Raw genomic sequence first — 25,939 nt, forward strand, 5'->3', positions numbered from 1 at the left:
CGCCCCAACCATTCTAGTTTAAAGTCTCCCCAGTGACCTTTGCAAATTTCCCCGCCAGGATATTGGTCCCCCTCGGGTTCAAGTGCAACCCATCCTTTCTGTACAGGTCCCACCTTCCCCAAAAGAAGTCCCAATGATCCAGAAACTTGAATCCCTGCCCTCTGCACCAGTCTTTCAGCCACGCATTTATCCTCCACCTCGCTCCATTCCTACTCTCACTGTCGCGTGGTACAGGCAGTAATCCTGAGATTGTTACCTTTTTGGTCCTATTCCTTAACTCTCCTCCCAACTCCCTAAATCCTCCCTTCAGGACCTCTTTCCAGCCGAGTCTATCCAGTCTCTCTTCATATGAAAGTCCTGACATCCCAGAAATCAGTCTTGTGAACCTTCTCTGTACTCTCTCTATGGCAAGAATGTACTTCCTCAGATTAGGAGACCAAAACTGCACGCAATACTCCAGGTGTGGTCTCAAGGGAAAGCATGATGTGTTTTTTAATGAACATTTTAACGGGTAAGGGTGAGATGGGGAAATTATGAAAGGGAGTCCAAAGATTGAAGCATGTGTATCAGTAGTAAAGTGATAAAATTCAAGGATGCTCAAGACGCGAGGACAGGCTGCAGGATATTATAGGGATGGAGTGTGAATTGAATGGAGTGTTTTAAATATAAGCCAGTGAACAAGGTCCAAGGGTAAAATTGGTCCGTGCAAATTGGGATCGAGGAAGCAGGTATTTGAATGATCTGGAGGTTATAAGCATTGCAAGGTGTGGGAGGCTGATCGGATTAGTATTAAAACCGTTGAACTGGAGATGAGATGAGTTGCTGAAAACTTTGGTGGCATGACCCGTGACGAGAATTGAGGTGATAGAATCATAGAGTGATACCGTGTGGAAATAGGCCCAACTTGCCCATACCGGCCATCATATCTCAAATCCTGTCATATCCATGTACCTGTCTTAACTGTTTCTTAAATGTTGCGATAGTTCCTGACTCCTCTGACACCCACCACCCTTGGTGTGGAAAACATTACCCTCAAATATCTATATAACTAAAAGACTTTGTCTTGTTATTGCCCACGATGTGTGTGTGTGTGGTCGTCTCTGTGTGTCAATCTGGTTAATTCCTATCTTCCAAACGCTCGATCACCGCCTTCCCATTTTCACACATCCTACTCACATTTTCCCCGTGGTGGCGATAAGCATCTTCCCGTCGCATTTCCACCTATATTTCCGGTTATTAATTGTTGAAATTCTTTTTTAAACTGCCCGATTTCTCCCATCTCTCTCCCTCAACCAGTCCCATCCCCCCCACCATGTCATGGGGTGACGCCTGTATGGTCGTGAGTAGTTGCCCTTATGGGCCTGTCCCACTTATTATGCCGGAACCCGTCATAGAGGCAGCAGGTCGCTGGAAATTTTCAAAATGATGAAAATCCAGCGGTGACCAGAAAAACGCTACAACTCTTTGGGCGACTGAGGAGACTACTACTCATGACCATACAGGCGCCACCGAAAAAGTCGCGTATGTGGGATAGGCTCATAAGAGTCGGACCTGTTTCTGGTCACCGCTGGATTTTCAACATTTTGAAAATTTCCGGCGACCTGCTGCCTCTATGACGGATGCCAGCAAGTCGCCGCAAGTGGGACAGGGCCTTAAAGAAATTGTCAGGAGATCGAATGCATTTGCAATGCTGTACAGGTTTGATTTTGAAAACGCAACCATCATCTATCTAAAGTAGCAGTTTATACTTCATCAAGACTTGAGGGGAAATCTTTTGCATATTAAACAAAGATAACTAGAATTGTTTTGTTTATTTCTGGAATAATGAATTTTAATTGTTTTGTAATAGGATCCAGAACCTGAGCTGGGGGATACTGAGGAAGAAGAAGCAACTGTGTCTTCTGGATCAGATTTCAACTATCTTTTGAATATGCCCATGTGGTACCTGACCAAAGAAAAGAAAGATGACCTGCTTAAGCAGAGAGATGTTAAAGTACGTTTCTCTAGGTTAAAAGTGAATTGGTGATAATTATTAAGATAGTGATTTTGTACTTGGAAATTATATTCTGTCTCAAAGTGGTATTTGCAACCTTCCAGTTTTTATTAGACTTTTACATTACATTTGTTTCTGATTTTCAATCATTCTAAATAATTATATCATTTGTGAAATAATTGATCCTAAATTAGCGGCAAGCATGATTCCATTTCCAGCCATTTTGAGTAAAGGTACATTAGAATGTGTTAAACGTTTTGTCTGCTGACCTCTAACAAGGAGAGCTTCCATTTAGGGAGTTCTGATCACTGATACTGCATCAGTTTGGGAAGGGAGAAAATGCAATTTCTTGGTCTGAAATTTCAATTTCTTTGCTTTAGGAAATTGAATTAAAAAACGTAACAAAGAAAACCACTTCAGACTTGTGGAAGGAAGACTTGGCAGCTTTTATTGAGGAGCTTGAGGTAATATTTCTGGTGAATTGGCAATGTATATTTTATTTTGGCTATTGGCCTGGTGCAACAATTTTCTCAATCCTGCTTTTTTGAGACCTACAAATGCAAACATGGTTTTACACGCACTCGCTCTACTGACCATCTGCCCACTGATCCTGATCGCAGCCTGATCTGATCAGTTCTCTACAACACAAAACTCTTACCTGTTTTCTTTCATGTGCTTTGCCCATGTGCAGCTGATTCTTCTCATAGTTGCCTGTTATACATTCCCAGCAAAATGATTTGCCTGTTCCTTTTCTAAAGTTTCTACCTTGATGGCATCATATGAATAGCTTTTCAGATCACCTTTCGATTCTGCCATAATGAACTCTGTCAACAATATTGCAATGCCATGTCCTCTTTTACATTCTCCATTGTGCCTAAAGATTCTTTAGCCTCGAATGTTGACATGCCAGACTACTCTTACATTTGTGTCTCTGTGATAAGAACAATATCATATTCTCATATGCTGATAAATGCTATAACTTCTTGTACTTGACAGTCAGACTCTTTGAATGAAAATAGATGCAATTTAGCAATCCAGTCCCCCCATCTGCATTTTCCTGCCCATGTCTACTGGAATGGCTTCCTTCGATATTCCCTCTCTCCCTTCCAAACAGTACATCTCTGTGTCCTCATCCTCGGCCAAATTAGTTTAAACTCAGACTGCTATGTTCTTAGACCATCTGTGAGATGAACCGAATAACCCACTTTTTACTGAATCAATTCACATGACATTATTTATCTGTCCGCCCACTTTTAAGTTAACTTTTTTTTTTCATGTTCCCATTCAGCGTGTGGAAATGGAAGAAAAAGAAAATGAGGTGGCTCACATTGGTAAGGCTCTTAAAGGAAAAGCTGGTAAGGGTAAAGCAAAGAGGCTGCATTTAGAAACCATGCCTACCCCCCAGGGCAGAAGGATTGTTCCCAGAGTTACTACTGCCATGAAGCTAGATGCCGGCAAAAAAATTATCAAGAAAAAAGGAAAGGTGAGCATATCTGTTTCTAGTGCAAATGTTAAGGCAAACTTAAACATTTAATCCAACTTTTAAAATCACGCAAATGAGAGCCGTAATTATCTATCTATACATAACTAAAACGTTTTTTTTTCTATTTGCGCAAAGACGGTACGCAATGGCGCTGTGATTTTTCACCACTTTACTCACCATTCTCCTGTGCAACGTTTTGTTCCCGATCGACGGTATATTTTATTATGGTTTAAAAATCTTTAAAAATGCGCATGCGCAGATTGGGTCTCCTCTCCTGTCAGTCGCCGGGACGGCAACGACTCTTCCTGCACCATTGCCGCACTGATTGGCTGGGTCCGCTGTCAGCCATGGGCTGTGCCCGGCGAGAAGAATATAAAGCTGAAGGAACAGAGTGAGCATCACTAATACTCCGCCGGCTGGAGCTGCATCTGCGAGCGCCTCTGGTGCCGAGCCCATTTCACTACCTCCATGGTGCGCAGCTGCGGGCGCCGTTGGCCGCTTCATCCAACCCGGGCTTCTACCCTCAGGGCCCCGGCTGGAGTTCCACGCTGCGATCCAGGATGCATTGAGACCACGGCGGTGAGGCAGTGCCGAATTTCAAAGTCCGTGGAGATATCTGTCTTCCTCTTTTTCCTTTTTTTTGTCTCATGTCTAGTGGGGGAGGGGGGGATAGAGGAAGGTAGGGAGTGGGGAATAGAGGGAGAGGAGGGCAGTGGGGGGGATAGAGGGATAGGAGGGGGGTAGGGAGGGGAGAGCAGTTATGGAGAAAGTGACTCGAGGTAGGGGAAAGGAGAGGGATTGAGGGAGGAGAGGGGAAAGATCCTGGGGAGATGAGGGATAGTGGGGGGGATTGAGGGAGAGGGGGGCAGTGGCAGGTGAGGAGATATAGTGGGGGAGAGGAGTTAGGGTTGGAAGGAGTGACTGAGGGTAGGGGAAAGAAGAAGGGAGGGGGAGGGAGTGCTGGGGGATTAGGGGAAATGAGCTGCACCTGCGCAGTTGGGGGTTATGCGTGCATGGTGGAATATTGCATTGGGGGAACGGGTGAGTGGTGGAATATTGCCTAACGTGTGCACTTAGTCTCGTTACTATTATAAATGGATCCTGGTCCTGAAAATGGTGTACCAAAAAATCATTAAATTTATGCGAAACAGAATAATTTTACAGTAATAGCAGTCAATAGACAATAGGTGCAGGAGTGGGCCATTTGGCCCTTCGAGCCATTCAATGTGATCATGGTTGATCATCCACAGTCAGTAGCCCGTTCCTGCCTTCTCCCCATATCCCCTGACTGAGCTATCTTTAAGAGCTCTCTCTTGAAAGTATCCAGAGAACCGGCTTCCATCGCCCTCTTAGGCAGAGAATTCCACAGACTCGTAACTCTGTTCCTCATCTCCGTTCTAAATGGCTTACCCCTTATTCTTAAATATTCCTTGCCTCCTATTTGTCCTCCTCCGTTTCCCAAAGCATGGTATCTGTCCCCTCCTTTCTGATCCCCAGAGAAAGGTGTCAGGTTCTAGTGACTGAATTTGCTATCTTAAATTTCAGTATTTATTCTCTTCCATACTCTTGACAATGTACTAATGCTGTTCTAATGATTTAGGTTAGCCTTCAGTACAAAAAAAATCAGCGTGATCGGCAAAGGGAAAATGATGTACAAAATGTTATGGAGTAAATGGGGTACAATTATTTTAACCTCCACATAGGATGTGCTTTTTAAATGCCATTCTCGTGTATTTTAAAATGAAAATTCTGAAGAGGAAACTGGATGCAAATTCAGAAATTTCCAGATGAGCCATAAGAGGTGTTCACACTTGTATTTCATAAACCATCTTGTTTTGAATGTGTGTTAAATATCTTGTTTGTTAGTTTGCTTATTGTTAAACAGACCTTGCAAACCAGATGGTGGTTAATGGGGGAAATGATCCCACATTCCATTTGCATTAGATCCATTATTTTATGGAACACTACTTCGATTGTTTAGTAACTTTTTTAATCAGTTTTATTGCAAATTTCATTTTAAACTTTGCTTCTTAGGATGACACAGATTCTCTTGTTGTTAAGATGGAATTTGATAATAAAGAGGAAAATTCTCTCGAACACGTAAGCCTTGCAGAACGACTCACCAAAAAAGCAGAACCAGGTAGGTGGCTAATTTGACCAAAATTGCTCAAATGTACTTAAACAAGAACTGCTATAGGGATACTATATACACAGGGATTCAAGTTTAATATCTCGGGGTCTGCAAAATGCTACATTGCAGCTCCTAATCAGAAATGGGAGAAAGAGATGATTGTGCACAATTTAAAAAGTTGTACAGCTTTTATATGTTGTAGTAGAGATAAATTGAGTAAATGGATAGTTTATCTTCCATCTCATTTTTAATTGTTGAACCAAGTAAAATTTATCGTAACTAACCAAAACATGTTTTTTTTTTCAATTTATTTTATGGGTATGTACATCCGTGACAATAGAAATATCCCTATTTGCCCTGCCTGCTGCTTTAGTGGCTATGAAATCACATAGGCTATATCGTGTTTCCTTCCCTGAAGAACATGAGTAAAACTAGATGGGTTGTTAATAACAGTCCAATAGTTTTGTGTTTGTTATTGATACTTTTAATTTAAGCTTTACAATTATTTAATAATTTGAATTTATGCTGCGGTGGGATTTGAATTTGTATCCTGATTAATGATTCAGAAGTCTGGCTGTTGGTACGGTAACTTAATCTCTACGCTATCATGGGATTTTTATGGACACAACCAATTCACGTTGCATTTTAGTTTGCAAATGAATGGTGGCCCTAATGTTTGGTACTTCCTTCCACACTTCTTTATTCTTTTTATGTTTTTCTTAAACATTGAGATGTTCTCCACCTCAGTCAGCGGCTTTTGTGGTGCTTTGCCAGAGATTCTGTATATTGTATATGTGGGGAATGTTGCTCTCTCAGATTGCATTAAAAATATTTTAATCCTGATGTGATTTCACTGAATAGTCTCCTCCTTATTTAGGGCACAAGACTAACAAAGCGTCACAGAAACAGACTACACTTCAGTTTAAACCTCTTGACAAAAAGAAAAGGAACCCTTGGTCTGACTCCGAATCAGAATCGGGCAGTGATGTGGAAGTTGTTGATCTTCCTCCCAGAGATAAACCACAAAGGACAACAGGTAGAGTTTTAAAATTTGCACTCGTGCCAGATATTTCAAATTGAGGAGCAGGCAATATTTTAAAAGATTTGCATTGGAGGATTTTAAACACAGGCCATGTCTTAAATGTCATGGATTGCTTGAATAGGTCAGCAAAATGAAAAGATAATTAGTCCGTAAGACATTTCCTGATGTGGAAGTGACAAGATGCGGGACAGGCAGCATCTCTGGATAGAATGAATGGGTGACGTTTCGGGTCAAGACCTTTCTTCAGTCTGAGAGTCAGGGTTGAGTTACTCCAGCATTTTGTGTTGAAGTGACAGATTGTGGAAAGTGATGCTGAGCTGTGTTTTTCTAGCAAATTGCTATTCAGTGATGATTGCTACATAATGCAGTTGCTGGAACAGATTTGAAATTTGATTTTCAAAGCTTGCATCACTGATGGATGGGTGCTCATTTCTTTGATCTTTTCAGTTCTTCCCAAATTTGTAACATTTTTGTCAATGTCATCTATCCAAAGATAGAAAATAGGGATAATTTTCTGTTATGTCCTTTTTCTACATTGTAACAGTTTCAAAGGCCAAATATGTGCTCTCGTCCTCTGAAGATGATGATGGTGGAATAAGTTCTGAGAGCGATGATGAATTTCATATTTCTGACAGTGATTCTGAGTTTTCGGCTCCAAAGGCAAAGCCTCCTGCAAAGTAAGTGTCAAGTATAAATTTCAGAAACTTCAATTTTGGAAATTGATGGATTTCATACTTAGAGACGATAATTTCTTTAAATTATTTAGTGGTGATTATAACTTGTATTGTACACAGGAAAGTTCAGTCAAAAGCCTCAGCGAAAACTGTACGCTCTGCAAGTGAAGTTTTACAATCTACAAAGTCATCTTCCAAACCATGTAAGTAAATTTCACTTAAAACATTTATCATTTTCATTTGAAGCATTATTACTGCCTCAGTGCTTATATTTTCAGGTGAGTTAATAAATTATATATAACATTGAACGTTGATCTTAAAACTGATATGTACCTTGGCAGATAAATACAATATTGACCTCTCCGTCCAGTGAATCACATGTTTGAATTATCTACATGAGTGAGATATGACAAGAAGAGAAAGCCATTCTGCGCCATGCATACTCTGCATTCATTATCATAGCTGATCTTTTATGTCAGTGCCACTTTCCTTGATTATCACAATATCTAAAATTCTTGCCAATTATTTTAAATATAATCGACTACTGAGGATGCACAGCTCTCTTGAATGGGGAATTTCAAAGAGTCGCCATGTTTGAGTGAAGAGATTTGCTCATCTCTCTTGTATTTCCAACCCTCATTTATCTCTCATGTTTGTTAAGCGATATAGCATGATGTAAAATATATTTATTAATAAATTGGGCTCTGCTACAATTTTCCTGTGCTAAAATAGCAATGAGATTTGGAACATGGTCAATACTGACTAAAACTGTTGGAAGTGCCACTGCAACAATGAAAGTGACGAAGAGTAGAAAATGAGATCCTCAGAAACATTTGCTTAATGCAGCTATTGCATTGTATAGAATGTCTGCCTTTCAAAAAAAGCAAGTTCAAACATTACAACAGAGAATGCTACGGTAAGGTAGCATCTGTGGGGGGGAAAAGACAAAGTTAACGTGAAGCAGTTTGTGATGTACATGTATTATGCCACGGGAATTGTTTGATTTTCAATTAAAATATAGCTGCAAACTTGGAATGTGAATATCAGTACTATCAGTGCTTGTATTTGTTGTTACTGATGTTTTTACAGATGTCATGCTTAAACCATTGTACAGCAGGCTGATTGATAATGGCTCCTTCATTCTTTGCATTGGCGTTCTTTAGTCAGGTTCACCATGGGCCTAATCATTTCATCTGCTCCCAGGCATACAATACAATACAATACAATATTGACCTACTGACTAGTCAAAGACCACTCAGAGTTTCATAGAATAAGCAGAGCCAAAAGATTTTTAAGTGTGTAATGAACCAAGGTTATCTTCAAACTAATTTTTAATGTGATGTAGAATATTGATTTGATATGCTAATCCTTGATTTGTAATAGTATGCACTGCATTCCTGAAACACTCACAGTGCTGCCCATTTGCCTTGTTAAATGTGACTGCAAAGATCAGTCCACCACATCATATCCACATGTGATGTGATACTGAAGAATTATTATTTTAAATGTATAAATATTCAAAAATGATTGAAGCATTTTTTTATGTTCATTTTGTTTTGAAGAAAATATTTGATATACTTATTTATTTCAGTATTGATGTGGATAGAGAACTGGCTGGAAGACAGGAAGCAAAGAGTAGGAGTAAACGGGTCCTTTTCAGAATGGCAGGCAGTGACTAGTGAGGTACCGCAAGGCTCAGTGCTCGGACCCCAGCTATTTACAACCTATATTAATGATCTGGATGAGGGAATTGAATGCAACATCTCCAAGTTTGCGGATGACACGAAGCTGGGGGGCAGTGTTAGCTGTGAGGAGGATGCTAGGAGGCTGCAAGGTGACTTGGATAGGTTGGGTGAGTGGGCAAATGCATGGCAGATGCAGTATAATGTGGATAAATGTGAGGTTATCCACTTTGGTGGCAAAAACAGGAAAGTAGACAATTATCTGAATAGAGGCCGATTAGGAAAAGGGGAGATGCAACGAGACCTGGGTGTCATGGTACACCAGTCATTGAAAGTAGGCATGCAGGTGCAGCAGGCAGTTAAGAAAGTGAATGGTATGTTAGCATTCATAGCAAAAGGATTTGAGTATAAGAGCAGGGAGGTTCTACTGCAGTTGTACAGGGTCTTGATGAGACCACACCTGGAGTATTGCGTACAGTTTTGGTCTAATCTGAGGAAAGACATTCTTGCCATAGAGGGAGTACAGAGAAGGTTCACCAGACTGATTCCTGAGATGGCCGGACTTTCATATGAAGAAAGACTGGATAGACTCGGCTTGTACTCGCTAGAATTTAGAAGATTGAGGGGGGATCTTATAGAAACTTACAAAATTCTTAAGGGGTTGGACAGGCTAGATGCAGGAAGATTGTTCCCGATGTTGGGGAAGTCCAGAACAAGGGGTCACAGTTTAAGGATAAGGGGGAATTCTTTTAGGACCGAGATGAGAAAAACATTTTTCACACAGAGAGTGGTGAATCTGTGGAATTCCCTGCCACAGAAGGTAGTTGAGGCCAGTTCATTGGCTATATTTAAGAGGGAGTTAGATGTGGCCCTTGTGGCTAAAGGGATCAGGGGGTGTGGAGAGAAGGCAGGTACAGGATACTGAGTTGGATGATCAGCCATGATCATATTGAATTGCGGTGCAGGCTCCAAGGGCCGAATGGCCTACTCCTGCACCTATTTTCTATGTTAGACAAATCGTTATTATATTGCATGTGATTTTTAAGATTCAAGACCTTTCTGCTAAAGTAAAGGTTAAAAACATACGATCTTTGTCATAGCTGGCGAAAGCATTCAGAACGATTCACTTCAAACAGTTGATGATTTGCAATCTTCTGGTTCTTTTAATGAACCTGCTGCAGTGATACCTCCGCAGAATGATTTAGCAGGTGAAAATGAAGTGGAAGGTGAACCTGAACCTTGCGAAAGCCAGTCCAACATCACCAAACCAGCAGCCAAGAAACAAGTAGCGAAACCACTTGGAGAAAAACCTGCACCAAAAAAACGTGCCCTTGGTAAAAAGCCCACTGCCGCTTCAAAAAAAGGCAAGTAACTCAAACCAGTAAATACCTGGTATAGCTTACAACTGCATTGTTGCTTAATCCCTGATACTAAATCTGCCCCGCATTTACAATCAATATCAAAAATTTGATGATTATTGCTACAAAATGCATTTGCTGGAACAGATTTGAAATTTGATTTTCAAAGCTCGCATCACTGATGGATGGGTGCTCATTTCTTTGATCTTTTCAGTTCTTCCCAAATTTGTAACATTGTTGCCAATGTCATCTATCCAAAGATAGAAAATAGAGATAATTTTCTGTTATGTCCTTTTTCTACATTGTAACAGTTTCAAAGGCCAAATATGTGCTCTCGTCCTCTGAAGATGATGATGGTGGAATAAGTTCTGAGAGCGATGATGAATTTCATATTTCTGACAGTGATTCTGAGTTTTTGGCTCCAAAGGCAAAGCCTCCTGCAAAGTAAGTGTCAAGTATAAATTTCAGAAACTTCAATTTTGGAAATTGATGGATTTCATACTTAGAGACGATAATTTCTTTAAATTATTTAGTGGTAATTATAACTTGTATTGTACACAGGAAAGTTCAGTCAAAAGCCACAGTGAAAACTGTACGCTCTGCAAGGGAAGTTTTACAATCTACAAAGTCATCTTCCAAACCATGTAAGTAAATTTCACTTAAAACATTTATCATTTTCATTTGAAGCATTATTACTGCCTCAGTGCTTATATTTTCAGGTGAGTTAATAAATTATATATAACATTGAACGTTGATCTTAAAACTGATATGTACCTTGGCAGATAAATACAATATTGACCTCTCCGTCCAGTGAATTACATGTTTGAATTATCTACATAAGAGTGAGATATGACGAGAAGAGAAAGCCATTCTGCGCCTCATGCTTACTCTGCATTCATTATCATAGCTGATCTTTTATGTCAGTACCACTTTCCTTGATTCTCACACTATCTAAAATTCTTGCCAATTATTTTTAAATATCATCGACTACTGAGGATGCACAGCTCTCTTGAATGGGGAATTTCAAAGAGTTACCCTGTTTGAGTGAAGAGATTTGCTCAGCTCTCTTGTATTTCCAATCCTCATTTATCTGTTTGTTAAGCGATATTGCATGATGTAAAATACATTTATTAATAAATTGGGCTCTGCTACAATTTCCCTATGCTAAAATAGCAATGAGATTTGGAACATGGTCAATACTGACTAAAACTGTTGGAAGTGCCACTGCAACAATGAAAGTGACGAAGAGTAGAAAATGGGATCCTCAGAAACATTTGCTTAATGCAGCTATTGCATTGTATAGAATGTCTGCCTTTCAAAAAAAGCAAGTTCAAACATTACAACAGAGAATGCTAAACACACACAGCAAGTAAGGTAGCATCTGTGGGGGAAAAAAGACAAAGTTAACCTGAAGCAGGTTTTGATGTACATGTATTATGCCTCGAGAATTGTTTGCTTTTCAATTAAATTATAGCTGCAAACTTGGAATGTGAATATCAGTATCATGTGCTTGTATTTGTTGCTACTGATGTTTTTACAGATGTCATACTTAAACCATTGTACAGCAGGCTGATTGATAAATGGCTCCTTCATTCTTTGCATTGGCTTTCTTTAGTCAGGTTCACCATGGGCCTAATCTGCTCCCAGGCATGGCCTACTGACTAGTCAAAGAGAACTCAGAGTTTCATAGAATAAGTAGAGCCAAAAGATTTTTAAGTGTAATGAATCAAGGTTATCTTCAAAATAATTTTTAATGTGAAGTATATTGATTTGATATGCTAATCTTTGATTTGTATTTTCTAATAGTAAGCACTGCATTCCTGAAACACTCACAATGCTGCCCATTTGCCTTGTTAAATGTCTTTGCAAAGATCAGTCCACATCATATCCACATGTGATGTGATACTGAAGAATTATTATTTTAAATGTATAAATATTCAAAAATGATCTAATGATTGAAGCATTTTTTTTTAGTGTTCTTTTTGGTTTGAAGAAAATATTTGCTATATTTAGACGAATAGTCAATATTGCCTGTGATTTTTAAGATTCAAGAGTTTTCTGCTAAAGTAAATGTGTCTTTTTAAAAAAAACATACAATCTTTGTCGTAGCTGGAGAAAGCATTCAGAACGGTTCACTTCAAACAGTTGATGAATTGCAGTCTTCTGGTTCTGTTAATGAACCTGCTGCAGTGATACCTCAGCAGAATGATTTAACAGGTGAAAATGAAGTGGAAGATGAACCTGAAGCTTGCGTAAGCCAGTCCAACATCACCAACCCAATAGCCAAGAAACAAGTGGCAAAACCACTTGGAGAAAAACCTGCACCAAAAAAACGTGCTCTTGGCAAAAAGCCCACTGCCGCTTCAAAAAAAGGCAAGTGACTCAAACCAGTAAATACCTGCATAGCTTACAACTGCATTGCTGCTTAATCCCTGATACTAAATCTGCCCCGCATTTACAATAAATATCAAAAATTTTGCCAATTATATCTTTTTAAATAAGTTTGACTGGGCAATACTTATTGCAAATCACATGTGCATTTGAGGCTTTTTTTGCATTAGGTGCACATAATTACTTCATTTCCCATACAATGCTCATTTCTTATTGAGGTCAAGTGGTCCATGGTGTCAAAGCACACCCATCATCTGACATTCTTTGCAATACGGTTTTATTAGTTCCACTTGTTCTGCAATAGCTAAAGAAATTTGAGCAAACTGGTAGATTTGCTTTAATTTATTTATTTCTCTTTTATCCCTTAGTACCCCACCTCTCAGTAGTTTTCCCTGTGGTACAGACTACAATGTCGATCCATTCCAAGCACACACCCTGTCAATTCCCACCTACCTCACAACCTGATGGCAGAATATGGCCTCAGCAGCCAACCAATGTGCCTTGTGTAGACACTATCACAGAGACTGGCAGCAGGCTCTTGCCTTAATGAACTCCATAGCCCATCTCCCCCAGTTCTGAATCTAACCTGTATTCTTTGGCAGAACCTTCACCATGCATAGGAAGCAACTTGCTCTTAAATCTAATTTGATTGACTTCATCCTCTTGATTCATCTGCTACTTAGTTCGTAAGCAACATGTTCAGGATCACAATGTCTTAATTACAGACAGGTGTCGGTGAATTTTCTGGCCTTTACTTTTCCTCCTCCAATAGTTGGGACAGGGAAAACAAAGTTTTCCTTTTAATCTGTTGCAAGCATTACCCGTCTGAACAGATCTTTCGGGGGAAATGGGACTTGCCCCAATTTGCAATCTAACTGCAAGTACTGTTCAAATTTCATGACAACATTGCCACAGTGTATTAACAGAGAGTAATAATAGGCTAAGAATTGGTCTATAACAAAATATAATTATATTTCTAGATGAGAAACAGCCTTCCATCTTTGATGCTCTTACCAAAAAAACAAATGCTCCAAAAACTTCTAAGTTGCCTGTCAGTAAAAAAATCACCGTATCCTCCGATGAAGACTGTCTTCCGAAGAAAGCTGCAACTGCTAAGGCTAAAATATCTAAAAGGAAGAAGGTCCTTGACTCGGATTCCGAAGATGACTTTGGAACCATACCTGTAAAATCCACTGCCGTCAAAGTGAGTGTTGATAAGTCAGACAATTTTTGTACTATCGTTGTTTAAAATTTTAGTTCTGGATCATGTCTTTTGATTATTACTTTTTTGAGTAGTATAAATTTCCTTCAATTCCTGTTTAATCCGTCGTGAACCAATAGAATTCAGGAACTCCAATAGTGTTTGGTAAAACAGTTGCCTGGTCTACACTTGGTCATGCTTATGTAAAGCAGACCAGATTGAGTGCCATCTGTCCTTTCATCGTTTTGGCTGGGTTCAAGGTCGTCAATGTGAAATTATTTTTTTTCTGCATATAAAAGTGTTGAATCTGCTGAACTTGATGGGTCTTCCTTGATTGGTAGATTGCAACCTTTGCTTTCCTTGTGGTTGATTATCAACGTCCAAATCTAATTGGGTAATGGGGCGAGGGAGAGGGGGGCTTTACATTTCGAGGGTATTTGTATAATGATTTGATCAACGAGGCCTGCAGGGATTGACATAGTTGTTTCATTTAGGTACCATTTTATTTATTTTCTCTGGTCAGTATTGTCCACTAGAAACTACTGACTGATCATGGGTATGGCTGAGGGGACATTTTAGGCACCTGCAGTAATTGTAATAGAAATTAGTGTGCAAACAAATTAATTTAAATCTACTTGATGTATATTTACTTAATGTTATCATTCAGCATTAAAGTTTGAATCTTGGAATGCTGATGTTAATTTATCAGGAAAAAGTTTTTGTCTGTCATTGCTGTGTTTTAATTTATAATTGATTGGAATAGCTATAGAAACATAGAAAATAGGTGCAGGAGTAGGCCATTCGGCCCTTCGAGCCTGCACCGCCATTCAATATGATCATGGCTGATCATCCAACTCAGTTATGTTACAATCAACAAGCAGAGAACATGATATAATAAAATCATGTACAGCTTTATCTTTTTTCATCAAATTCACAAAGGTTTTAGGTCATTTACACGCCATTTGGATGTAAATACCGAGATTATTTTCTCAGTCATTGATTATTTCAGAAGAAAAGCAATTCTATTGTAAGCACAACTTGAGGATTATGATCTACTTTTAGCTGGGTTGGCTTAGTTCAACTAAAACAGTATCAAGATCCCGTAATTAATTTAAATGCTCCAGATTAAAGAGCTCAAAATTACTCTGGATTCCTGGTCCTCATAATCAATCTAGCAATACCTGGAGCAAATGTATACATGTAAACATTGTGAAGAACCTGGGGTTCAGTGATTATTGTGCAATCATTCCATCTTATTGTGATGTCGTTGGTACTTTCATAATGGCCTTTTGATTGTAATATTAGTAGATAATGAGTATAGATATTTCACTTACATAATTAATGTATTTTCTGTTCAATTTGGAAAATGCATGTTGATTGCTGATTTTAAATTTACTTTTCATTTTTGCATGCTTGATCAATGAGTAATGCAAAAGCAACGTATTCATTTGATAAAACTTATCCAAGGTCTTATTATTTATTTTTAATCTTTATTTTACTTTAGAAATCCAAGATACAGGACGATGACAGTTTCCATATTGATAATGCTGAAGACTCCAACTTCACCGATTTGCACATTGCACCCAGAGCAGGCCGTGCAAAAAAGCCTGTCCAGTACCTGGAAGACTCTGATGATGATGATATGTTTTAAAATATCTGGATTTAATATATCTAGACACTGCTAACTTAATTCCAAACTTTGTAAAACATGAAGCTCAGATTCAGTACTGTCACAATATTACTATGTCACCAATGTCTTGGTTGGTGGTGGGTGGGCAAAATCACCTACTCTTGATCACTGCTGAAGGGGAAAGTGCGTGTGGTAAAGTTTGGATGTTTTTAAATGACTGATAGACTGAAAATAAGCATGAAATCATATCAACATTAGTTGCCCCCTTCAGAAGAATGGGGCTAACCATTGTTGAGAGGTTATTGGGTAATTTTAATTTGTCTGTTGTAAATATTTGCTGATTGCTTACTCTTACACTCTAACCTGTCTTCTGGCACTTTTTAAAAAGTTTCCTAAATAAAATTTGAAAAATGTTGTTCGTTCTTTCAGTAGAAATGTACTTTTAGCACAAATAAACACAATTCTCATAATTTGTTCTGTTTATTGTGCATTGTATTACTTTATGTGCACTTCCCAATGGAATATACTAAGAGTACTTAACAAATCTATTACTTGAGAATTCAACATCATCATCAACATAAAGTACTTGAGGGAATAAGTGAAGATGAAATAACCAGGCTAATTCGGAATTTAACCTGAGTATAATTTTAAATTGGAACTTTGTTGTTTACGGAACATGCTCTATCCTGTTGAAATAGGAAGATAAATTGAAAAACAGCAGAATGTTTGGCTAAGGAATATTGACGGATAAGGGACCAGGATTGGGAAATTATTTATGTTTATGCTCAGCTGTGATCCAACTAAATGATGGAAAGTCTCTGGGGAACTTTGCTAGAAAGGATGAATAAAAGTTTAGAATTATGTCTGCAACATTGATCCACTATTACAAAATTTTGACTAGATCCAAAAGACAGTGCTGGAATAACTCAGCAGATCAACCATCTCTGGAGAAAAAGACTGAAAACTGAATGCCAAAGACAGGCAGCATCCATGGGGAACAGGATAGAAGGGTTTCGGCCCGAAACGTCGCCTATTTCCTTCGCTCCATAGATGCTGCTGCACCCGCTGAGTTTCCCCAGCAATTTTGTGTACCTAGGATTTGTGACCTTTTAGGTTAGGGTGCTTTTTCAGACCAGGCATCTGCCTTGTTTCGCCATCTGGAAAAACATGAATAGGTGATATTTTGGGCCCGACACTTCTAGATCAGCATCTATGATTCCTTGTGTCTGCATTAACACTAAATTGAGATTCCCTTCATTTGTCCTGTCATTGCTGCATGTGACTTGAAGCTCTGGAATATTTAATTCGACCCTTCTACCGAGCCTTAAATCACACATTTCGTTGTAGGAAGGAAGATAGACACAAAATGCTGGAGTAACTAGCGGGGCAGGCAGCATTTCTGGAGAGAAGGAATGGGTGATGTTTCGGGTCGAGACCCTTCTTCAGTTTTCAGACATTTCGTTATTTGCCAGGGTGTACTTCAGGTCTTTCACCAACACTAAAGGCCACATGCAATTGCAATTTATAAACGGCCGATTTCGATATCAATACACTCCCGAAAAATAAAACCACTCATCTTGCCGACTGCTTATCAATTTACTTAGAAATATTTTTGGAGGGGCTGATTAGGAAGCGTTACTGAGCCCAAGGGAAAATGGCAGGGTATAAGCAAGCATGGCTTGCTGATATCGTCATTCGACTTAGTAATGCAGCTATCGCACACAGGACTTGGTATTCTTAAAAGACCCCCCCGCGCTATCTGCACTCCTTCCAAATTAGATGAGATGGTTTGACTCTAACGTAATCATGACTACATTTTCGTTAGAGATTACTTCGGTGGAAAATTTAGCACCGTCTGATGTTTCTCTCTTAAGGGTTTACCAAAAGAAAATATTTTGAAACGAAGGCATTTGTACCGCACTTGACATCTGCAAAAAAAAAAATGTGTTGACTTTTGCGGCAAGGGAAGTGAATGTTGCGAGATTCACTGACGGACGAGAGGCACTTTCCGAACTTGGCTCTGGAGTTTTCGGAATCGTCCATTACCCTCAACGGCAGTCGGATTGAGAACATGTAGGGGGATAGATAGAGGGGAAAAAAGGAAGCGTGATCCTACAAGCAGCCAGAAGGAGTGTCAAGACATTACAAGGTGGGTTCCGCGATGGAAAGTTTTGCCTTGCATTCAAAACCGAAGCCAGTTTCTCCTTCACTTTCTCTGCCTCTTTTGCTTCGTGTCTCCACTGAGCATTTCAATGCATGCGGTAATCACCGAGAAGGCACAGACTCTAATTGACACATTATAACTTCGTTCGATGTATCAAATTTTATTTTGGATGTACCTTGGCACGCCTCCGAAATGTAAACTTGTAACAAGACGAGCTGGCTAGAGTCTTGCTTGGCGTTGCTGGGAAAAAAACATCCAGAAACTTTAAAGTTTAATTTAACGGAGAAAACCCAACGCCAAAGTTAAAGTGAAAAATGTTCTGCTTACTACCTGCCGGCGGGAGAGGACAAATAAAATTAGTTTTGCACATCGTATCGATATAGCTTTTCACTGTACACATGGCAATAGACTAATGCTAAACTAACTTTAGAAAATCGCAAGTTTTCTGTAGTACTCAACAAGTCTAATACGCAGCAACGGATTCGAGGGATATGGGGAGAAAGCAGAAACGTGGTACTGATTTTGGATGATCAGCCGTGATCATATTGAATGACGGTGCTGGCTCGAAGGGCCGAATGGCCTACTCCCACAACTATTTTCTATGTTTTTTTACCTAGTGTGTTGCTAATAATTAAACTTGGCAGCTCATTAACACCTCTTAAAGTGACCACGCCGCGTGATACGTTCTGTTTGGACACAAGGAACTGCAGATGCTGGTCTCTGGTACAGTGCTGGAGCAACTCAACGGGTCAAGCAAGTAGCACCTTCTGGGGGAATAGGCAGATAACGTTATGTTCTTTATGGGTGCTAGTTCATGGGGTAAGGGAATTTGTTTGGATTGCATGAATATGATAAGATGGGGACCTACAGTGATCCCAAATTAACCAATATTAAAATAGCTACTATCTCCTTTCCCAGATGCTGGGCATCCTTAGTCTTCAAAGTGGTCAGTCAGTGTTTGTGCTTGTTCATAGACACATCCATTTAGTGGGAGTTGTTAGAATGAGAGTAAATGCATTTCTACTTTAAATGGAGCCACAAGCAACTGCAGAGGCTGGAATATTGAGCAAAGCACAAAGTGCTGCAGTAATTCAGCCAAGTAGCCAGCATCTATGGAGGATGCAGGTTGAAACTCCAGCACTTTGTGTTATTATCACACCTTTAAACTTGTCTTCGGCCAAAGGTACATTAATAATATCAAAAAAAGAGGCTGAAATTCTCTCAGATTATCTGCAGAGGGCACTGAAGGGGAATAACTATAGTGATCGCTAATGTTGGGTGCCTCAGTATGAAATCCAGGGTTTTTGTTGTTTACAGGTTCAACTTGATAGCCAATATAGGTGAGCCATACAGACAAGGTACAAAATGCTGGAGTAACTCAGCAGGTCAGGAATCATCTCTGGTGAACATGGATAGACACGTTTCAGGTCGAAACCCTTATTCAGACTCTAGTGTGAAGAAGGATCCCAGCCCAAAATGTCGTTCATCCATGTTCTCCAGACCTGACCTGCTGAGTTACTCCAGCACTTTGTGTGCAGGAAATTGACAGTCAAAAGGGGAATTTACTTACAAATAAATCAAAAGGCAGGCTTTTAATGTTGAAATTCTATCTTTACTTTAGACTTTAACGATACAGCATAGAAACAGGCCCTTTGGCCCACAGAGTTCATGCTGACCAGCGATCGCTCCGTACACAAACACTATCCTACACACTAGGGACAATTTACACACGCGGTCACAGGGAGAATACGTGATAGGGGTAGAATTAGGCCATTTGACCCATCAAGTCTACTCCACCAATCAATCATGGCTGATCTATCTCTCCCTTCTAACCCCATTCTCATGCCTTCTCCCCATAACCCCTGACACCCGTACTAACCAAGAATCTATCTATCTGTACCTTATTAATATCCATTGATGTCCTCCACAGCATTCTGTGGAGAATGTACTAACTCCATGCAGACAGCACCCATAGTCGGGATCAAACTCTGATCCCTGGCGCTGTAAGGCAGCACCTCTACTGTTAGATGTCTGTGCAACCATTAAATCTGGAAAACAGTTGAAACTTTCCAAGTCCCTATCTCTGCAGGTCATGCCTCTTTAAATATACTCGTAAGCACTTTTAAAATGTGATGAAGGCTTTGCCCCTCGACCACCTTTTTTCAAGGTAGTTACCGCCCTCTGGATAAAACACATTTTCCAAAGCTCTAATCCTTCTGCAAATTACTTTAGATGTGTGTTGCCTGATTTAGGATGCCTCTGCTAAGGGAAGTAATTTTCTAAAATGTATACTTAAATGTCCATTTAAATGTCCTCTTAGTCACCTCCGCACCAAGGAAAGTATCTCCCAGCCTGCTCAATCTTTTTGTATTAAAATCAGGATAGAAAAAGCCTGGCCCAGTTAGTCTGATAGCTTCTTCCCTTTTGAATAGCTAGCCATTGTTGACATTAACAGAAAAGATATTAATTCAACCCTCATATATAATCTCTTCACTCATCAACTGTCCAAAGATCTGATGATTGCTTTCCCGATCCAAGGAAAAGAATGCAGTGGAATCTCATTTGTAGACCACAAGTCCCAATGAATCCCAAGGTCTCAATGTTGCTCCACACCTATTGATATCTTCCCATTTATTGGATATTGCACATCCTTGTCACATATCAAATTTATTACTTCAACCATCTCTGGATTGGAATCCACTTTCCACTTTTTTCCTAAATGGCCAGGTGATCTACATCCAGCAGTCTAAAACTTTTCCCTTCATCGCATGGATTTGCATCATCTCCGGAAATCCTTTCAATGCCTTCTATGCCAAAATCACGTATGTACATCACAGAAACCTTCGTGTGCTTTGGAATGCTACTGTTTCCTATTGAATTGACGTTGGAATTCAACTGTCATGACAACTGAATCTGACGGTTCTTCTGACTCTTTCCTTAATCAAATAACATTGAGGTCAATTGTAATCCTGCACGTACTGTCCAAGATAACATCAGCTGAGGTTGCACCAAGCTGTAAAATTGATCTGAGAATTCCAACGCATTATCATTGAGTGTCAGAGCCAAATAGTTTATTGAACTCTGGAAGGAAAATAAGACCAGTAGAATAACTTAATTGAGAAGAGGTCACTGATACAGAGAGATATTGATCTCTTCTTTATGTTACAGGTATGAGCTGAAAGTAATGGAGTAGAGGCTTTGATAATCTGTTTGTGGGTTTGGCAAGTGATATCCAACAGATTAATTGCTGCAACAGGTCGACATTTAATAAGGTGAGTTAATAAGACAATATTCTCATTGTTTAACGAACAAGGGCTTGTTTTGTGCATTTGTTTTTTTTTATTCCTGTAATGGTGTGCACTTGAATTGCCATGAGAAGGAAGGGGCTACTTTAGTAGAATGTTATCTGATTTGCGTAATGAATAGAATAGAATATAGCAGTTTTAAGACCTGTACGTTGTCTGTGAAAGGTTTGGAGTGTATTGGTTCAAACCACACTCTAGAGAAAAGTACGTATCGCAGAGGAATGCTGCTATGTCAAGGCTGTGCTATATTCATGAGATGTTAAGTCAAAGCACCAATGACCAAGGAAGCTCTATTTAAAGTGCAAGAGTGTTGCCAGCAATGTCCTGATCATTAGTTTTCTTCCAAACAATATTATCAAAACAGATAATCCACAAATTGCTGGTCCTGACACCAAACTCTTTAATAATATGTCACAATTATCTCATGAAGTGATACAGCATGGAAACAGGCCCTTTGGCCCACCTTGCCCACACCGGCGAACATGTCCCAACTACACTGGTCCCACCTGCCCGCATTTGGTCCCTATCTCTCCAAACCTGTCCTATCCATGTACCTGTCTGACTATTTCTTAAACATTGGGATAGTCCCAGCCTCAGCAACCTCCTCTGGCAGCTTGTTCCATACACCCACCACCCTTTGCGTGAAAAAGTTACCCCTCAGATTCCTATTAAATCTTTTCCCCTTCACCTTAAACCTATGTCCTCTGATCCTCAATTCACCTACTCTGGGTAAGAGACTTTGTGCATCTACCCGATCTATTCCTCACATGAGTTGTGAAGTTGATGAGTTATGAGAATGGGCAAAGATCTGGGAAATGGAGTATAATATGGGAAAACATGAAAATGTTTATGTAGGCAGTAGATATAATACAAAGAAGCATATTATCTAAGCAGTAGGTGTTTGCAGAGCTCCAAGATGCATGGAAAATGATTTCCAAATGGCTAGTATGCAAGTAAACCAGAAATTGGGGAAGGTAATTGTAGAAGGTATGTGATGAGAATGAGAATGAGTGAGAATGAATAAGTTTATTGGCCAAGTATTCACATACAAGGAATTTGCCTTGGTGCTCCGCTCGCAAGAAACAACACAACATACGATGACAGTTAGGAATGAGACATAATACATTAAACATTAACAATAAAACATTATCAATTAAACATGTGAATTAAATAAAATACCAGAGCAAAAGGAGGCTACAGATTTTTGGTGATTGAGTAGAGCTACTACTCGTGGAAAAAAACAGTTTTTATGTCTGTCTGTGGCAGCTTTGACAGTCTCCGCGGAGTCGCCTGGAGGGGAATGATTCAAAGGGTTTGTGGCCATGGTGAGAGGGGTCAGAGATGATCTTGCCCGCTCGCTTCCTGGCCCTTGCAGTGTACAGTTATTGTACATCACCACGGTAAATGATCACAAAAGTAGGGAGGATGTGTTTTCGGGGATAGGGAGGGCTTTCGTGAGACCACGAGGGAATGTTTTCTTTTGTGGAATAATCTAGAAGCGAAGTTCACTGTTTTCATGTCAGCCGCTCTCGATTTAAGGTAGGACTGAAATTAACTTTATTCTCCGAGGGCTTTCAAAGTATTTCTTCAAAGGTCGATGAATATTTCTAAAGCAAGGTTGATAGATTCTTGACAAGGATGGGGGATGTAAGGTTATCGCAGGTGAGGTTACATCAGTCACCATCTTATCTAATGACATGGTGGGACCTCAGGACCTCCTCCTGCTCCTAACTTGCATTCACGTACTCCGTGGTTATTCAGCATGAACTAATTAAGTTCATAAGTTCGTAATCTATCATTTAAATATCCATTGACTTGGCCTCCGCAGTCTACTGTGGCGATGAATTCCACATTTTCATCACCCTCTGACTAAAGAAATGTATCTGTTGAGCAATGTTGGGCAAATGTAATATATGGGGTGCCAATTTTCATTGTAAGAGGGACTTTGAATCAGAACCAAGGGTTCTAGCACTGTTTTTATATTGCTAAGCTACAATTTCTGTGATTTATTGTGTTTACTGAACAAGAGTAGACCACAAGAATGAAGCCAGTCTGGCTTATGCTTGTCAGCAGAATGCTGGGACTTAGTAGTGTGAGGTAACTTATTAAATTAAATCTACCATTCTTCAGTCATTTTTCCAACAGCATTTACCCTCTTCTCTCCAGAATGTAACAATACTAACATTGCATGAACTTATTCAAAGTCACCCTTGTGGGGTTTTTGGTATTGATCCTGGTTATGATGGTGATTGTGTAGGAGGGAACTGCAAATGCTAGTTTACATCAAATATAGACACAAAATGCTGGAGTAACTCAGCGGGACAGGCAGCATCGCACACAGAGAGTTCTGAGTCTGTGGAATTCTCTGCCTCAGAGGGCGGTGGAGTATCCTGTTCTCTGGATACTTTCAAGAGAGAGCTAGAGAGGGCTCTTAAAGATAGCGGAGTCAGGGGATATGGGGAGAAGGCAGGAACGGGGTACTGATTGGGGATGATCAGCCATGATCACATTGAATGGCGGTGCTGGCTCGAATGGCCTACTCCTGCGCCTATTGTCTATTGTCTATTGTCATCCCTGGATAGAAGGAATGGGCAACGTTTCGGGTCGAGACCCTTCTTCAGACTCGGGGGAGAGGGAGGCACAGAGATGTGGAATGGTAAGGTGTGTAAATGAGAGATCACAGGGGATGAAGATCAAGGAAAATATAGAATCGATCACTGTTAGTGAGGGGAAGTTGACAATGAGGCAAACAAAGATAAAATTTAATCAGGAGGACAGTCAGACTAGTCAGAGAAGTAGGATGGGGGAGGGATGGAGACAGAGGGTAAGCAAGGGTTAGGTCATAAGGTCATAAGTGATAGGAGTAGAATTTGGTCATTCTGCCCATCAAGTCTACTCTGCTATCATGGCTGATCTATCTCTCCTTCCTAACCCCATTCTCCTGCCTTTTCCCCATAACCTCTGACACCTGTACTAATCAAAAATCTATCTATCTCTGCCTTAAAAATATCCGCTGACTTGGCCTCTACAGTCTTCTGTTACTTACTGAAGTTAGAGAAGTCAATGTTCATACCGATGGGTTGTAAGCTGCCCGAACGAAATATGAGGTGAAGCAGGTTTGATCTTCGCACACTGCTTGAGGTGTCCATGGTAGCAGTCAACTATTTGGTACAGTGATGATTGATCACTCTGCATGTATTGAGTCTCATTAAATTCATTGTTCTGCCTACATTTCTGAACCAAGAATAAATGTGATACTGCTGATGTATTTTGGAGCCATATCTGGAGATTCTCAAGATAGACACAAAATTCTGGAGTAATTCAGCGGGTCAGGCAGCACCGTTGGAGAGAAGGAATAGGTGACGTTTCGGGTTGGAACCCTTCTTCAGACTGGAGATTCTGAATTGTGTTATCTTAGTTGTGGGATAGAGAGTTAATTGTGAAGTTTGCAATTATAGCCAACCACAGCAAACAGGGAAACGTATCCCTATGCAGGGAAGGAGGTGCATGGAACTGCAGATGCTGGTTTGCAACAAAAAAAAAGACACAAAGTGCTGGAGTAACTCAGCAGGCCAGGCAGCATCTCTGGAGAAAGTGGATGAGTAATGTTTTGGATTGGGACCCTTCATTAGATTGAAGGGTCTGGATCCTTCTGACCCAAAACATCCCCAATCCATGTTCTCCAGCGATGCTGCGTGATCTACTGAGTTACTCCAGCGTTTTGTGTCTTTTTTTTCCGCAATGGAGGAAATCCTATTGGCCGAGTGAACTGTGTCAATAATTTTGCCTTGAGCAGATTGTCAACAGAAAGGAGATGGAATGACTTTTTCCTTCCTACTCTTGTAACTTTTGTCATGTATGTGTGCAGCTGAAGATCAAAGGCGGTTGCTTCTTGGTCAGTGTGCCTTATTAACCACATCTGTGGTTCTAACCAACGCTGCTATGGCACTGGTAGATCTGTCACTGGCCGTCCGTTTTTTCTATTGTTCAGCACTGGGACAAATAAGATTAGAGTGAGATCAGGGTCTATATGACTTGGATGAATGAGTAAGAATGCAGATGACACAAAATTTGATGGAGTCATCGAAAATGAAGAAGGTTGTTTAAAGGTTGTTTTAAAGGTTGTTTAAAGATACGGTGGGACATTGATCAGCCAGAACTTTGGGTGGAGCAGTGGAAGATGGAATTTAATCTAGATATGTCTGAAATTATGCACTTTGGAAGGTCATATAGAGATAAATGACAAGGACCTGAGGAATGTTGATAAACAGGATGCAAGCATCTATGTCCTCATATTTTCTTTCAACCTCTCAGTTCACCCCTGAGCCTCTTACACTCTGGGGAAACACATTTCCAGCCTATCCTGTGCAGGAAGGAACTGCAGATGCTGGTTTAAACCGAAGAAAGACACAAAATGCTGGAGTAACTCAGCGGGACAGGCAGCATCTCTGGAGAGAAGGGATAGGCGACGGGTCCCGAAACATCAGCCTTCCCTTCCCTCCAGAGATGCTGCCCCTCCCGCTGAGTTACACCGGCATCTTGTGTCTATCTCCAGCCTACCCTGTCTCTCCTCATAACGCAAGTCACAGCAACATTCCTTGTGAATCTTTTCTTCCCCTCCTCTTCCATATTGTATGGCGACCCAAACTACACACAACATTCTCAGCAACATCCTACACTGCCTTAACAGGAGGAGAGAGGCTGGCATGCATCTATGTCACACCTGAACAACATCGGAGCTTAGTAATTTGAAAATGAATAATCCCATAAATCTATTAATTTAAGGTACGTAAACCGATTTAATTCTTGTCTTTCACCATTAACATATTATGAATCTTTTGCCCTCTCCTTATCGTTGAGATAAAGATTCCTTTCATATCTGCAA

The 25,939-nt window shown here is 40.1% G+C and overlaps 2 protein-coding genes across 3 annotated transcripts in view; both read left to right on the forward strand.

Moving 5' to 3' along the window:
• Window positions 1-16,051, forward strand: part of top2a (DNA topoisomerase II alpha) — a 50,331-nt gene extending 34,280 nt beyond the window's left edge. Inside the window, exons 26-38 of one of the 2 annotated variants that reach the window (XM_033035036.1) lie at window positions 1,850-1,993; window positions 2,374-2,457; window positions 3,282-3,476; window positions 5,511-5,616; window positions 6,485-6,643; window positions 7,194-7,326; window positions 7,444-7,526; window positions 10,106-10,369; window positions 10,675-10,807; window positions 10,925-11,007; window positions 12,473-12,736; window positions 13,735-13,958; window positions 15,460-16,051. In XM_033035036.1, coding sequence (XP_032890927.1) covers window positions 1,850-1,993; window positions 2,374-2,457; window positions 3,282-3,476; window positions 5,511-5,616; window positions 6,485-6,643; window positions 7,194-7,326; window positions 7,444-7,526; window positions 10,106-10,369; window positions 10,675-10,807; window positions 10,925-11,007; window positions 12,473-12,736; window positions 13,735-13,958; window positions 15,460-15,606 — 2,019 coding nt within the window. In that variant the 3' untranslated portion in view covers window positions 15,607-16,051. The remainder of the gene's footprint in view (window positions 1-1,849; window positions 1,994-2,373; window positions 2,458-3,281; window positions 3,477-5,510; window positions 5,617-6,484; window positions 6,644-7,193; window positions 7,327-7,443; window positions 7,527-10,105; window positions 10,370-10,674; window positions 10,808-10,924; window positions 11,008-12,472; window positions 12,737-13,734; window positions 13,959-15,459) is intronic. The other variant, XM_033035037.1, reaches the window with a different exon arrangement.
• A 1,330-nt stretch (window positions 16,052-17,381) lies between these two features.
• Window positions 17,382-25,939, forward strand: part of gjd3 (gap junction protein delta 3) — a 50,678-nt gene continuing 42,120 nt past the window's right edge. The window contains exons 1-2 of the mRNA XM_033035040.1: window positions 17,382-17,734; window positions 20,918-21,021. The gene's annotated coding sequence lies outside the window, so the exon portion shown is untranslated. The remainder of the gene's footprint in view (window positions 17,735-20,917; window positions 21,022-25,939) is intronic.

This window comes from Amblyraja radiata, chromosome 16, assembly GCF_010909765.2.
Source record: "Amblyraja radiata isolate CabotCenter1 chromosome 16, sAmbRad1.1.pri, whole genome shotgun sequence".
In the NCBI taxonomy this organism is placed as follows: Eukaryota; Metazoa; Chordata; class Chondrichthyes; order Rajiformes; family Rajidae; genus Amblyraja; species Amblyraja radiata.